The sequence below is a fragment of the Mustelus asterias genome, chromosome 7 (assembly GCF_964213995.1).
Source record: "Mustelus asterias chromosome 7, sMusAst1.hap1.1, whole genome shotgun sequence".
NCBI classification, from domain to species: Eukaryota; Metazoa; Chordata; class Chondrichthyes; order Carcharhiniformes; family Triakidae; genus Mustelus; species Mustelus asterias.
Window position 1 is genome coordinate 29,954,402 of NC_135807.1, and position 16,038 is coordinate 29,970,439.

Sequence of the window (16,038 nt, forward strand, 5' to 3'; positions counted from 1 at the left end):
CATCTACTTGTTCGATTATGTGGGGCCAGTTAGTATCTGACACTATGACGTACATTGGTGAAATATTCAAAGATGAGAAAGAACACACAAACAAAAAATGTTAGATATTGGACGAGCAACATTATTTCATATGACTTGGAATTCAATATTGCAACATGGCAGTTATTAGTGGTATGAAATAGATAGTGCCTAGCTGAACATTGGGCCAGGATTATTATATTAGTAGACAACAACTTGTGTTTGTGAGAAATGTGAAAGGACTTCCATTCAATTTGAACCCTCCCAAATTCCTAGGATGACTTTAACTATACATTTGAGTCAGGTCCCCAGCACTAATGGGTTGTCATTAGGAGTTCAACATTGAGAGGGAAATCAAGTTCTGCTACTACAGCATTTAGTTTGACACAGTTGCTTTAAAAGGCAGATCAATAACTGGGCAAAATTGAAAATCTCCTGTTGTACTCCAAAAATAAATCAAGACGGGCAGGAACTGGAAGAAGGGTTAAGACAAAAATTAATTGTTCAATGCCTGGAGCTTATATACTTGGCTGCTTTCCCCAAGAGGCTAAACGTTGGTTCAATACTAGTATTTCCCCTCCAGAGACAAATTCTCATGGTCTTTATCATACACAAGGACTCAGATAAGGTTTCAAGGCCTCAAAGAACAAAGGTTTCATTTTCCTCTACTACATGATCTGGTACCACATGAAAACAGGGAGTATTCTAATGGAAATTTAGATCAAGTTTAAACACACAAATTCAAGTAACATAGAAGTTCTACTTAGTTCCAATAAAAAAAATCTTTTTGATAATTTTAATTCCTATAAGATTTATATCATTAACTTTGCAAGTCAGTGTCTGGAATTGGCGTGACTTCTGACTTTGTTGGTTGCTTGTTTCTGCAATGCTGCATCGAGAGATGGAGAGTGGAGACAAGGGAAGGAAAATTAGAATGGACATCAGAATCCTCATATTAACCAAGGGCAACACTGATGAAAGCCTGTTTCCCTTCAACTGCAGTTGGAAAGTGATTTGTTTGTGAAGCTGGGTTAAAGCAACATATGCAAAACCAAACTTCAGTAAATCAAGGCATTTTACTCCTCAATTGTCACTGCCATCAACTCATGATTAATAATCTGCAGTGTACCATTATTCTAGTGCTGGCTAGTGCCAGGCAAAAATTCAGTCTAACATGCATCAGTGAAGGACATGTGCGATCTTCAGTCAGATGTTGAAGCGCGAAGTTTAACAACATGCTGAAAACAGGTTAGCTTCCAAAACTAGTCTAGGAAACCAATTACTGCAATTTCGCTTCTCAGCCTTTTGGCTAAGGTCAAGTGTAGTATCGACATGCTGTACTTGGTTGAAGTCATTAGGTTACATTGTAGCTTCATTTGAAGCAATTTTTAAAAGCGGCATCTCGGCCTTTTGGCTAAGATACAAATGAGATCAAGCCTTGGAGGAGGTGCAATGCCTACTGCAATCAGCTTGGATCATGTAGATCAAGCCCAGGACAGGAGGTGAGAGCCCTGTCTTATCAGCTTGGATCAGGAATGTCTCACTTGATGAGACTCTGAATTGGACTTGATTGGACTGAATTGGATATATAAACAAAAAAAAAATTCTCAATTAAGACCATATTTACCATTCTTTATGCAAAAATGCCATATAAATAGTAAGGGCCCATAGTTTCCAAACTTATCTCAATTGCTGCTTTCAAACACCACCCCATACACTCTTGCATACATCTGAATCGAGATCCAATTCCTTAACTCATTCTTTCCCAAGAATAACTTGCAACTATATAATGTTTCTGTACAAACATCCCAGCACATTTCACAAAACAGGAGAGAAAAATCAGCATGAAGGGAATGAGAAGAATTTTAAAAAGTGACCTATCCTGTGGTAGGATTTGAAAAGCTATTGAAGAAGAGCAGAAATACAACCATGGTGGGGTTTAGGGTGGTTCTACCATCTGTAATGAGGAATGACTAAGATGTAAAAGTGATTCAGAATGATAAGAGCACAAGCTATAAACTAAAACAAAGAGATTGTAGGGATATGATGGAGTGACATTAAGGGTGTTTATAAATAATGTTATGGGTAAAGGGGTGCCAGTGCAAGTCAGTGAATACAGGAGAAAATTGGCAATCAAGAAATCCGTTAAAAATAACATACAAGTATCAGAACTTTGAATGAGTAGAGTTCATTAGAACAACAGATGCAATATTGTAGAAGATAGGCTTGAAAGTGAGAAATTGTAGTTGGGTGCTTCAGTGGTGATGCAAGTGTGGTAGAAGTAGAAATACATTGTATAGACTGGGTATTCTCATAATGAAATGGAACTGCTCAACTTATCTCAGTGAGAAATGGCATTTGGCAGAGATAAAGCTACAACTATCACACCTTCCCTTTATAATCTATAAACTTGTAGAAGTTACAATCCAAGCTTGATGTCACCCCAAGAAACATCCATCTTCTCTAATTCTTTTCAACTCTGGTTACTATCCAGATTTAGATTTTTACCTGGATTTTGTAATAGCAAAAGCTCTTGGATGTACAATTACTATCAAATTATTGCTCAGGACAAAGTAAGTGGAGAGAGAGACTTGGCATCAAGGCAGGAAGAAAATGAAGATAGCAAATCCTCCCAGTAGAGTGAGCTTAACTGAATGAATTGCTATTTCTTATTCCTAACTTACTACATTATTTGTAACAGTACATAGACAAACTCAATACATTTGAGGATCCTAGTTTTAATTTTAACTCCTTTAAGTGTTGCTAGATATAAATGCATGTGCACAATTAAAACACTAAACATCCAGATCTGTTCATTTGTAAAAAGTCTTTGCATCTCAATTTGAGAAGAAAATATATTGTATCAACCAATTTCTAAGTTTATTAAAACTTCCAAAATGATTTTCTAAAATTAATAGAACTAGTGCAAAGTGAAATGAGTTTCAATAAATAATGCAAAACATGAGAACTGCTTTAATAAAAAAGTTAAATTTACAGATATATTTACAACTGTACAATCTTCACAGTTTACATGAAAATAAAAATGAGGTTGGATGTTCATTTCTTTCTGGTGACTGCCATTCTTTGGACTGCTTGGCTTCATTTTAACCAGTGGTAGGTCAAGAGCACAATCTCCTGTTGAAGGACAAATAATGATCTTTATTTCTGGTACATTTTTAAGCTGTTCCACTTATTAGAAAATACAAATCACTGAAGTTGCCTTTATCACCAACTTGAAAACATTGTTCCTAATAAGAAATCAGACTTTTGAATGGACCTACCTTATATTAAGTTGATCTTTCTCTACATCCTAGCTATGATTGTAACACTACATTCTGCATCCTCTCCTTTCCTTCTCCCCTATGTACTCCATGAATGGTATGCTTTGTCTGTATAGCATGTAAGAATCAATACTTTTCACTGCATCCCAATACATGTGACAATAATAAATCAAATCAAAAATCAATTCTTGTATCCCATTTACTTCTCATTGCAATTTTCTCACCTGGTTTACACTTCGAATTAAAAAAAAAAATTTCCATCCAAAATTTCTGAGACATGAATGCAAGTACCCTGGATGGAGCGTAACCAGAGCTTTATACAACACCAATGAGAAGGAAGCAGGAGAGTACTCAAGGAAGAAGTTGACAGTTCTTGCCATAATAGTGATGTTAGCCTTTTGATGCATGTTAACTGCAGGTAAATTTGTAGATAACACAGCTCTGCATCTGGCTGCGTTCTTCTTCCTCCAAAATGGGGAATTACCATTGAAAAACCACTATCTTAATTCTACTAACAACAACATTTTTATATAGGACCCTTCAGATAATAAAATGTATCAAGTGCTTCACAGGAACAGTATAAAACGAAGATTTGACATTGGGACAGATGATCAAAAGCTTGGTTTAAGAACTATTTTGAAAAGATAAAAAGTCCTTCAAAGCTGAGGGCCGTAGCAGCGGAAGGCTCAATCACCAATGGTGGTGAATTTAGAACTGGGGAAGCACAACAGTCAGAATTAGAGAAGTTCCGATATCTGGCAGGGTTATATGGATAGCGGAGAATTCAGTGATGGGGAGGGGGAAGGGTGCGGCTATGAGGGATCTGAAAGCAAATATACGAATTGTAAAACCAAGGTGTTGTTTAACTGGGAGCCCCTGTAGGTCACACTAACTCAACAAAATATCCTTCACAATACACCAAAAAATTGAAGAGGTCAGGGAACACTATGTAGAAATGTTTGGAAATAGTCTCAGAAATGTATCTACAAATCTTGCTTTAGGGCTGTATAAATAGCACATCAGCATAACAGATGGTCAAAATACTGGAAAATTATGTGAACATCTAAATGGGTAAATGAGGCTAATTTTAATATAAATAACCAGGAATTATTAGATGGGGTGTTAAACAGATGAAATTTTATTAGCAACAGAGACCCACTCACCTCTCATTTAGTACATCAATTTTGTGCCATCAGATAATCCTATTGTAAACATATATTCCATATGCAAGTGTCATATTTAAAGTAAAGGTAGTGCTCATAGGGAAGGCAGCACATGCAGTGGGCAGTGAAGGGCCATGCTAAATTTCCCCTTAGTGTCAGGGGGCTAGGAGAGTAAATAAGTAGGATTATGGGGATAGCGTCTGGGATGGGATTGGGTCGGTGCAGACTCTATGGGCCGAACGTCCTCCTTCTGCACTGTAGGGATTCTATCTCGAGAAGACGGTGCTAAGTTTTAGCTATGCCTCCTTAGAGGTGCTCACCCTCATGATCCTTCTGACCCTGTGTTGTAGACCTGCTTCTGCAGGCTGCACCTCTCTCACACGCTCCAGGGTTATCTGCCAGACTCTATTTTCAATGCCTCGCACCCTCCTCACACCCTACACCTGGGAGAGAACACACAAATCTGTGTGGTCCCCAATGTATTCACCAACTTTGCACAGCCTGCTTGTTCCATTGAGCTGCAATTACTCTCATCCTCCCTACACTTGAATGCTGCTACTCTCTATGGATACCAACTTCAGCCAACACTGACTGGCTGAGATCTCACCTGAGTCATCCGGTGACTGTCTAACCACATGAAGCTAAAATGGCTTAAACATCAACTGAATTTGGCCGTAAGCTTTTATTTTAAAAAAACCATGAAGGTGTTTCAAAACATGGAAAAAAAATCTAATGTTTAAAAACAGAACTGAAATTGCATTTAATAGAATACAGTCTAGAACTACAACAATGCCATGATTAAAGGAACTGTTTGAAATATTGGAACACTGTTTCAGCAATGATTCACGAGGATTATAACAGAAATGATGGGGAGTTAGCTATGGTGAAATCCTGAGTAAACTCAAAGAGTCATAGAGGTTTACAGCATGGAAACAAGCCCTTCAGCCCAACTTGTTCATGCCGCCCTTTCCATCTTTAAAACCCCTAAGCTAATCCCAATTGCCCGCATTTGGCTCATATCCCTCTATACCCATGTAACTACCTAAATGTTTTTTAAAAGACAAAATTGTATCCGCCTCTTCTACCTCTGGCATTTTGTTCCAGTCACTCACCACCCTCTGTGTGAAACAATTGCCCTTCTGGACACTTTTGTATCTCTCCCCTCTCACCTTAAACCTATGCCCTCTAGTTTTAGACTCCCCTATCTTTGGGAAAAGATATTGACTATCTAGCTGATCTGTGCCACTCATTATTTTATAGACCTCTATAAGATCACCCCTCAGCCTCCTACGCTCCAGAGAAAAAAGTCCCAGTCTATCCAGCCTCTCCTTATAACTCAATCCATCAAGTCCCGGTAGCATCCTAGTAAATCTTTTCTGCACTCTTTCTAGTTTAATAATATCCTTTCTATAATAGGGTGACCAGAATTGCACACAGTATTCCAAGTGTGGCCTTACCAATGTCTTGGACAACTTCAACAAGACATTCCAACTCCTGTATTCAATGTTCTGACCGATGAAACCAAGCATGCCGAATGCCTTCTTCACCACTCTGTCCACCTGTGACTCCACTTTCAAGGAGCTATGATCATGTACCCCGAGGTCTCTTTGTTCTGTAACTCTCCCCAAAGCCCTACCATTAACTGATTAAGTCCTGCACTGGTTCAGTCTACCAAAATGCATCACCTCGCATTTGTCTAAATTAAACTCCATCTGCCATTCGTCAGCCCACTGGCCCAATTGATCAAGATCCCGTTGCAATTGGAGATAACTTTCTTCACTGTCCACTGTGTCACCAATCTTCGTGTCATCTGCAAACTTACTAACCATGCCTCCTATATTCTCATCAAAACCATTAATATAAATGACAAATAACAGTGGACCCAGCACTGACCCGAGGCACACCGCTGGTCACAGACCTCCAGTTTGAAAAACAACACTCTACAACCACCCTCTGGCTTCTGTCAAGAAGCCAATTTTGTATCCATTTAGATACCTCACCCTGGATCCCGTGAGATTTAACCTCATGCAACAACCTACCATGCGGTACCTTGTCAAAGGCCTTGCTAAAGTCCATGTAGACAACATCAACTGCACTGCCCTGATCTACCTTCTTGGTTACCCCTTCAAAAAACTCAATCAAATTTGTGAGACATGATTTTCCACTCACAAAGCCATGCTGACTGTCCCTAATTAGTCCTTGCATCTCTAAATGCCTGTAGATCCTGTCTCTCAAAATTTCCAACAATTTACCCACCACAGATGTGAGGCTCACTGGTCTGTAGTTCCCAGGCTTTTCTCTGCAGCCCTTTTTAATCAACAGCACAACATTTGCCATTCTCCAATCTTCAGGCACCTCACCCGTAACTATCGATGATTCAAATATCTCGGCTAGGGGACCCGCAATTTCCTCCCTAGCCTCCCACAACGTCCTGGGATACACTTCATCAGGTCCCAAGGATTTATCTACCTTGATGCGCTTCAAGACTTCCAGTACCTCCTTCTCTGTAATATGTCCACTCCTCAAGCCATCACTATTTATTTCCCCAAGTTCCCTCTAACATCCATGCTTTTCTCAACATTTTATAGCTCTTGGTAATGAGATTAAAAGACAATATGACTGAGGTGTTTAAAATAATGAAGGGGATTAATCTGGAATGACTCTTCCCTCTTGCAAGAGATGATGAATAATGTTTTATAATCTTGGATTTGTATTTAGCCAGTTAAACATGAATCAGTGAGAATGTCTACTGCCCCCAAATCCCATAGCTACACAATCAATAGAGGCTTACAAAAAGGGAGATAGATATTTACTTTGGAAGGGTATTAAAGAATCTATGGAGAGGTGGAATTTATTATGCAAAAGATTGAATTGCATTGCTAATAAAACGGTGGAGCAGATTCAGGAAGTTTTTTCCTGTTTCCTTACAGTTCTAAAGTAGAATTAGAAGGTTAAGAGCTATAAAGCCCTGTATTACAGTCCACTTAAATGATTGCAATGCATGCATTTTAGCAAGTCGTATGACAGAATACAGGTAGTGTCATATGACAGAATATAGGTAGTGTCTCAAATTTAGCTACCTGAAAACTGATGATGTCCAAAAACTGGACATTTTTACGTTGCCATGCAGGAATTTTAATTATTATTAGACGAGTTAAATAACTTACCGGCTTGTTTAACCAGGTCCTGCATTGTCACAGTAGCCAGCCAACTACTTATGGACTTCATGCATTTAACTTATCCAATGTAGAGAGCAACCCTTGATCCCACCAGACCCAGTTCAGCCTGACCCACCCCACCCAAAAACTGGCAAGATCCAAAATCCAACATGGACTCGTTCCTAACGCTGTATAAGCTGCTAGAAATTCATAGTCTGTATTTGAAAAGAAACAATCAGCTTTCATTTATATAGCATTTTGCATACTCTCAGAATGAGCGAAAGCACTTCACAGCTAAGGGGAATGGAAATGAACACACCACTGGAGCTCCCTATTCTCCTTCAAATAGTGCCAATGGATACATTCGCTTGAACAGGCATATATGGCCTTGGTTTGAAATCTTATCACAGATGGTACCTCGGAAAATGCAACATCTTTTCAGTCCTGCAATAAAGTATCTGCCTAGATTAAGGGTTCAAGTCCTGAAGCAGAGTTTGAGCACACAATTTTTTGACTCAAATGAGAGTCCTACCATGGAGGCCAGTGATACCCTTCATACATTTTAGGTGCGAGTCCTGTATCAGAACCTACACAAAAAAAAGTTACCCTGTATTTTCTCTTTTGAGATGCTGGTGGAACTATTGTGTATTTGGGATTTTCTGTTTTCTGTTCCAAATCCCAGTTATTAAAAAAAATGTTTTTATCTCTATAGTTTAGTTCCTCATTTCCCAGCAGAAGTCTGTCCTCATCTTGCACTTGTTTGTCCAGGATAGCATATTTTAAAATAAGAGGCTCACAATGGCAAATCCCAGGCTCAGTCCACCATCTCTGTAGTGCAGTGTTGGAATATTGGTGATAGTGAATTATGATTGCAGTCCTTGGTAAAGAGTTTGGGAATAATCGTACCATACAAGGTGCTATAGAATGGCCAAATTCCTCATTCATGAGAAAATAATCCTTTGGATGCTGTATACTGACCTGAAAATATTAACTTTAATGTCATCTGCTTCTTAACTCTCAAAGACACAACTTCAATCATCCTGTCTTGTGATTCAAAAAGGATTACTAAACATGATTTAATTTTGTGTACCCAGGTCTGCTGAGAACTGATTTTTTGAGTAAGACAGAGGTTGCTTTGCTATACTGCCTGGTATTGCTACATTGCAGCATTTCTACAATAAGAATATTCAGTAACTGAAAAACATGACCCAGATATTTACAAACCACTAATATTCAAGCATTCATTTACAGACAAACAATTCAATCATTTTACCAACACCATATTTGGATGATAATACACCATATGGACCAGAAAGACTCCGGGTTTTACTTCTAATTTGTGCTCAGTTGATTTATCTCAGCCAGAAATGACATTACAATTATCCTTAACAGTACCTAGCTGGGATGGGGATAAATGTTACATCAGTTCTCACTCATCAATATCAAATGATTCCTGCTTAAAGATGCATGCACATAAAATAGACTTTAGGTAGTGGCTAGATTAAAAATGACTAATGTCCCCATTCTCAGTAAAATGGATGCTGTGGACATTCTGTGGAATTGACGAAGGAGCTTCAGATGTTGGGGTCTACATTTAAACATGAAGAATGGCTCCTTGAGGGGTATCCAACCAGCCGCACACTAGAATGAGTCAAAGTATTCGAGAAAGCATGAAGAAAAACGAAGAAACAATGGAAAATATCTTGGTTACAGAAGAGTGCTTTTTGAACAGTTTGACACTTATTATTCAAAGATTCAACACATAACTATGGGGTCAAGACCACCATAAAAAACCTACCATAATGCCCAATTCCAGGATCACATTTTTATTCCCATTTGGCCAGAGATGTTAGAAAGAGATCCTGCAAGTGGAGGGAAAAAAATTATGAACATAAATATAAGTATAATCTAAAGCCAGAATGAAAAAAAATGACTCTAAGAAAACAAAAAGCCTTATAAAAACATTACCATGCAATGCTAGAAAAAAAAAGACATTGTTTAGAGTGAATTTATTCTGATTCAAAAATCAAACATTAAGCATTTGAGGCTAACTATAACAAAATTATAGACAAAGGTTATGTGGTTTTTACACTTTGTTTAACAGGATAGAATTTAAGATCAGCTACTGCTTAGTTTGCAGTTATATAGTTTAGTCTCTACACAATTACAAGATCGATTTATAATTGTTAGGAGTTTAGTAGTACTTGAACCTTTTCTATAGTAATTTTTTTTACTCTAACAGCTTTACAACCTTGCTTTCTTTTAGCGTTTACTGGTTTTAAATGTTAAAGGTAAATTAAGTGATATTAAAATCTACTTGATTCATTTACCTTTGCAACTGAAGACCTTTTAAGGGTTACACATCCACTGCCTCTGACGAATGCCACATTAGTCAAGTCTGTTTGCCTCTAAAAAGCTTTAATTGCTTCCAGCGGAGGATTCATTTAGGTAATTCTCATAAAAATTCCAAAGTGCACTAGTGAAAAAATGCTTAGACAAGGTGAAATGCTGATCACATTCTTCATATATTCACTGCTCAGTAGTGTATTTTCAAAGGCCAACAATATGGACTTTTTTGTTTTTTTTAAAAACATCATTCAGGTATATTTCTGTATAGACCTCACGACAAACTGATTGTTTTTAAAAGAAAATTTAAAAAAGACAAAAGTATGTTTTCCCTGTTTAAAATATTTTTGTGGATTTATTTGGCGTTAAGAAAATGTATCAAAGTTACTGATATGTCACACACAGCAAGTTTGTTGTTTTTCTCAAAACTTTATTTGTATCAAGCAAGAATAGTCAATGTCTTTGATCTCAACACTACAGAATATCTGGAGACTTCAGTTACAAAAGAATACAACTTTACTTGGCATTTGGAGTTTACTGTTGTTTAAGTAAAAGTTTACAAGGGATAATGCTCTAACACAAGCTAAACTTAAAAGTTCAAACCAAAACTTTTAACAAAAACTAAAAGCAAAACAAAAAAAAACATTGATGTGAACTGAATTTGTGTTTACATTTTAAGTGATCTACATTATCAAACCTAGTTTGGTAATAGATTTTTAAATGGCTAGTTAAAACTTAAAAAACGTGTTAATCCTGTTTACTCGTTTCCAACAAAGCACATAAGATCAAAGTCTTTCTTCCCATCCACCTACTTCCAGAGATCAAATAATCTCTTCATCCAAAGATTAAGGACTTCATACAAGAATTCAGAACTGGTTAAACAGATCTGTTGTATTTAAGAAAAAAAACTTTTATATAAAATAACCAATTACTTTTAACAGCGTACATCACTGCAGAAACAGTTAACTGATGATTGTATTTCACAGAATAGATGATAGGATCAGTATCGTGGTGCATAGGGGTGCTCCCTGTATGCTCCTTTTGGTGCTCTTGCTGGAGGAGCTTTCATCCGTGAGTTGGAGTTCGTCCACTCTTCTTGACCTATTGTGGTTATTACAGAGAAACAATCTGCATTAGAACAGTCAAGCAGCCCACAGTAACATTCACTGGAAATTCAGATGGTAAGTTACAGATTCAAAATTGTACTCCTGTTTGACAGATTAACATTGTACAACATCAAAGGTAAGTCTTTAAATGACTGTCTTTGAAAAACTACATTATAACCAAAACATAGAATTCTCCAGGTAACTGCTTTAATGTTCTAGAACAATATTTGTAATTTCTGCATCTTGGTCAGCTCTTTAATGACTAAAGCTAAACCAGTGAATAATGTCAATCATATAATTACGCTAAATAGGTAGTCAAGTGCTAAGTTAAAGTCAAGTGCATTTTTCTTAAAATGTATATTCACAAAATTTAAGCATGATGAAACTTTCAGATCTCTAGTAGATCTGATCAAGATGTGGTAGAATGTGAAAATTTTGCATTTGATGTCGTACAGTTTTGTAATAACCAGAATTTAGATGGAACTAGATTCCAGGGAAGAGGTTTGCAGATATCTTGGCTGAGTGGGCAAACCAGAGTATCTGATCTATAAATTATTTATATTTGTGATTTTGCTGCAAATCCTAATCAAATTGTACATAGTTAAAGTGTGCCCTGAAAAGGTAGAAATACCTACTCAAAGTTGTTTTAGCACCGTTTGTTTGATTTAATCCTTGATAACGACACTGAATTCCCTCTTCAAAAACCTTCTAATTGGGATGCAGAGATTTCACACGTGAAATGGAACCCAAATGAGTCTGACACAGGAGTGTGCAACTCTCATTTGTCATTGCATAAAAAAGCTTTCAAAATCTGATTAATTCAAGTATTCTAAAGAGAACTCCTTGTGAGTTGAGTTTATATTCTTGTTTAATATTTGTAATTTAAGTAACTTGCTGTGTGTTACGGTTTGTGTATTACCGTATTACCTTTTCTACTGTGAACCGAGAAATAGAAGGCGGCCATTCAGTTCTCAAGTCTGTTTATCAGATAGATCATTGGTTGCTCTATATTTTAACTTTATTTACCTACCTGGTTCCATATTCCTCAGTAACCATGCCCAACAAAACTATCAATCTTAGTTTTGAAATTTTCAATTGACCCAAGCTCAAAAGGTTATAGACTACCTTTGTATGAACAAATGCTTCCTCTGACTTCACCCCAATAGTGAGATATTTAGAACTCATATGAAAATTTCACATAATCTCTAGCGTATTATTTTCCCATTCAGCAGTAACTGCTGGCCTGTGCTGCACTCACACAGGAAGGCACAGAATTTATTTATTTGAGCATTTTGTTTTCTTAAATAACTACTATTTTACCACGAGCACAAGAGTTTGGTGAAATCCTATGAACCATAATAGCAGATGCTCTGAATGCACAATTCACCAACTGCTATTCCCCCAGCTTCTTTCTTCCCATAACCCTGCACATTTTTCCTTTCCAGATAATAATCCAATTCCCTCTTGAATGCCTCGAGTGAACCTGCCCTCACCTCATACAGTGCAATCCCGATCTTAACCTCCAACTGGGTGAACAGGTGGTAGGATAGAGATGGACAATAAATCCTGGCCTAGCCAGCGACTCTTACAACCCATATATGAATAAAAAGTCTGGAAATTTCCTGAGACCTGTTACCTTTAAAAGGGTCCCTTTCGTTCTAGGAGGCCAGGGCAAGATGCAGGCAGGAGCTGGCTGGGGTGAAAGACGGGATGGAGATGGGTCCATCACCTCTGGAGGGAGGGGGAGTGCTGTACTTAAATTAATACCATCAAAACGCACTGAAAGTTAAAGGTGTTCCTCTCCAGGACTCAATTTTGAGTGAGACAGAAAAACTTAATGAAACATTGTGATACATCAGGCAATATAGTAGAGTTTCCGTTTTGGTGCAATCCAGGCACAAATTGAACAGGTTTTCTGAAATGATGTAATGGTTCAAGACTATGCTGGAACCTATTTGCATGATCACAAATATAAAATCTTCTGTGAAGCAGTGTAATCGGGCAGTATTTTTAACATGAGGAGAAAAACATTATGTGCTAATTTGGTGCAGTTTTATTAATATGTTTGCAAGTGGATTTATCACAAATTAATAAAGATTTAAAGAGTGCATAATCCACCAGCTTTGAGTTTCACCACCTGTGATTCTAAATACCTGAAAATGACTTTAAAAAACTCTACTGAATCATTTCAATGATGTACACCAGTCAGTTTCTTAATAACTTTTTTAAAATGCCTATTTAGAGCTCTTGCTCCTTGAACAGAGCTTAAAATTAAGAGCCTCCTTGAATGCATTAGGTGGAAACTTCCAGTTAGATTTTCTTCAAACTAGAACAAAGGATTGCAGAAAAAAGCAAGTATCATTAATAGTGACCACGTAATCACTAGCGATTGTTGTGAAAATCCATTTGGCTTACTGATATCCTTTATTGAAGGAAATTTGCTATTCTTACCCAGTCTGGCTTACATGAAACTCCAGATCCACAGCAATATGCTTGATTCTTAAATGCCTGCTGAAATGGTCTAGCATGCCACTCAATCGTCAAGAGGTGGTTCACCACCACTTTCGCCAGGACATTTAGGGACAGGCAATAAATGCCGGTCACCCACATCCTGTGAATGAATAAAAACTCGATTTGCACTGACATTTGAAATTTTGATCTTTTGTGCTGGTTTGGCCGACTTCAGATGAGTTCGCTAAAAATTCTAACCCTACGTGTGTCCCCATCCCCCCACAATACTGTAACATACAGCTTTGAGTTCTATTTAAAACTTGGTTAAGTAAAGGAGAATAATTTTGAAAATGGGAAGTACTTTTCTAGTTCCTGGAAACAAAGAGACAATGCTTTGTTGTATTATTTGCCTATATTTTCATTCACAACCAGCTTAAGATCAAATTAGAGGCGAATATCATTAAATGTTTGTTATACAGTATTAATCAACTAACCAACTTCATACTTTCTATCAGTGGGTTCATATTTACTTCTGCAAGTTTAAAAACAAAGTTATTAATGCAAGCAGAATCTATCAAGCCAATCTAATGCTACTGGCACTGCACTACAGACTGGTCTTTTGTAAGCTGAAATTTCTCTCAATGAAAAATGGAGGAATGTGTTTTTTCTTGTTAATTAATGACGTAGGGGAATGTGCTGTTTTGAAATGTAAAATTTTCAAATACAATTTAGTGCAGGCTTGTCCAACACAGCCCACAGGCCAGTTTGTTGTCCAGAAAGCTGTTCTATGTAGTCGCTGGAGCCACTATTCAAAATGCAAGTAAGACAGATAAGTGGAGCAGGCAGATAGAAGGAAAGGGGGAGGGCTTCTATCTTAGGGGGTGCTGCCCCAATCTGCAAAGGGAAGCCCCTGAAGGTAGTAACCCCTTTTCCTTCCTGCCCATTGAAAATTGTTTAAAAAAGTGGTTTCCCCATTCCCATGCTTTATGGCATGGGTGATATATTAGCGGAGTCAGCTGGCTTGTTAACAAGCCCAATTGACCGTTGATTATTTACTTAAATATGGCAGACATGCTGCTGATTTTGGCAGCTCCTTATTATGGGGGGTGAATTCAGAGGTGGGCGGGAAGGTGGTGGAGTGGCCGCCTGCCCTATTTTATATGATCCCCTGCCAAAAACACGCCTAATCGCTGTATGAACCTACGAGAGAGCGAGCTATCTTGGATCTGGTTCTGTGCAATGAGACAGGTAGGATTAAGGATCTTCTTGTGAAGGATCCTCTTGGGATGAGTGATCATAATATGGTGGAATTTCTGATACAGATGGAGGGTGAGAAAGTAGGGTCCCAAACCAGTGTCCTCTGCTTGAACAGAGGGGAGTACGATAGGATGAGGGTGGAATTGGCTAATGTAGACTGGGCGAGCAGACTGGTAGGTAGGACAGCTGAGGAACAGTGGAGGATTTTTAAGGAGATTTTTTAAAGTACTCAGCAAAAATATATTCCGGTGATAAAGAAGGACTGTAAGAAAAAGGATAACCAGACGTGGATAACGAAGGGAATAAAGGAGAGTATTAAAATAAAATCAGATGCGTACAGAGTGGCCAAAAATAGTGGAGAATTAGTGGATTGGGAAAGCTTTAAAGAAAAACAAAGAACGACTAAGAAAGCGATTAAGAAAGGAAAGATAGATTATGAAACTAAACTAGCTCAAAATATAAAAAATGATAGTAAAAGTTTTTACAAGTATATAAAAAAGAATAGAGTGGCTAGAGTGAATGTTGGACCCTTGGAAGATGAGAGGGGGGATTTAATAGTGGAAAATGAGGAAATGGCTGAGACGTTAAATAAGTTCTTTGTGTCGGTCTTCACGGTGGAAGACACAAATAGTTTGCCGAATATTAGAGATCGAGAGTTGGTGGGAGGGGAGGTCCTTAATACAATTACTGTTACTAAGGAGGTGGTGCTTGGTAGACTAATAGGACTGAAGGTAGACAAGTCCCCGGGCCCGGATGGAATGCATCCCAGGGTACTGAAAGAAATGGCTGAGGTAATAGCAGATGCGTTAGTAGTAATTTATCAAAATTCGCTGGACTCTGGGGTAGTGCCGGCTGACTGGAAAACAGCTACTGTTACGCCGCTGTTTAAAAAAGGAAGTAGACAAAAGGCGGGTAACTACAGGCCGGTTAGCTTAACGTCCATAGTTGGGAAGATGCTAGAGTCCATTATTAAAGAGGAAATAACAGAGCACCTGAATAAGAATGGTTCGATCAAGCAGACGCAGCATGGATTCATGAAGGGAAAGTCGTGTTTGACGAATCTACTGGACTTTTATGAAGATGTCACTAGTGCGGTTGACAGAGGGGAACCGGTGGATGTGGTGTTTTTAGATTTCCAGAAGGCGTTCGATAAGGTGCCTCACAAAAGGTTGCCGCAGAAGATTGGGGTACACGGAGTTAGGGGTAAGGTGTTGGCGTGGATTGGGGATTGGCTATCTAACAGGAAGTAGAGAGTTGG

General features: G+C 38.0%; 1 protein-coding gene across 7 annotated transcripts in view; it reads right to left on the reverse strand.

Annotated features, from left to right (window-relative positions):
* Window positions 1-2,743: 2,743 nt before the first annotated feature.
* The window catches only part of khdrbs3 (KH domain containing, RNA binding, signal transduction associated 3), a 175,316-nt gene continuing 162,021 nt past the window's right edge, over window positions 2,744-16,038 (reverse strand). For 3 of the 7 annotated variants that reach the window (XR_013498295.1, XR_013498294.1, XR_013498293.1), the window contains 3 exons: window positions 10,899-11,067; window positions 9,419-9,482; window positions 2,744-3,153 (listed from right to left, as the gene is read on the reverse strand). Coding sequence is in view for 4 of the 7 variants with exons in the window: in XM_078215794.1 (XP_078071920.1) it covers window positions 10,967-11,067 (101 nt within the window). In the remaining 3 variants the exon portion in view is untranslated. Of the gene's footprint in view, window positions 3,154-9,418; window positions 9,483-10,296; window positions 11,068-16,038 lie in introns of those variants that run through there. The other 4 variants (XM_078215794.1, XM_078215796.1, XM_078215797.1 and 1 more) reach the window with 2 other exon arrangements.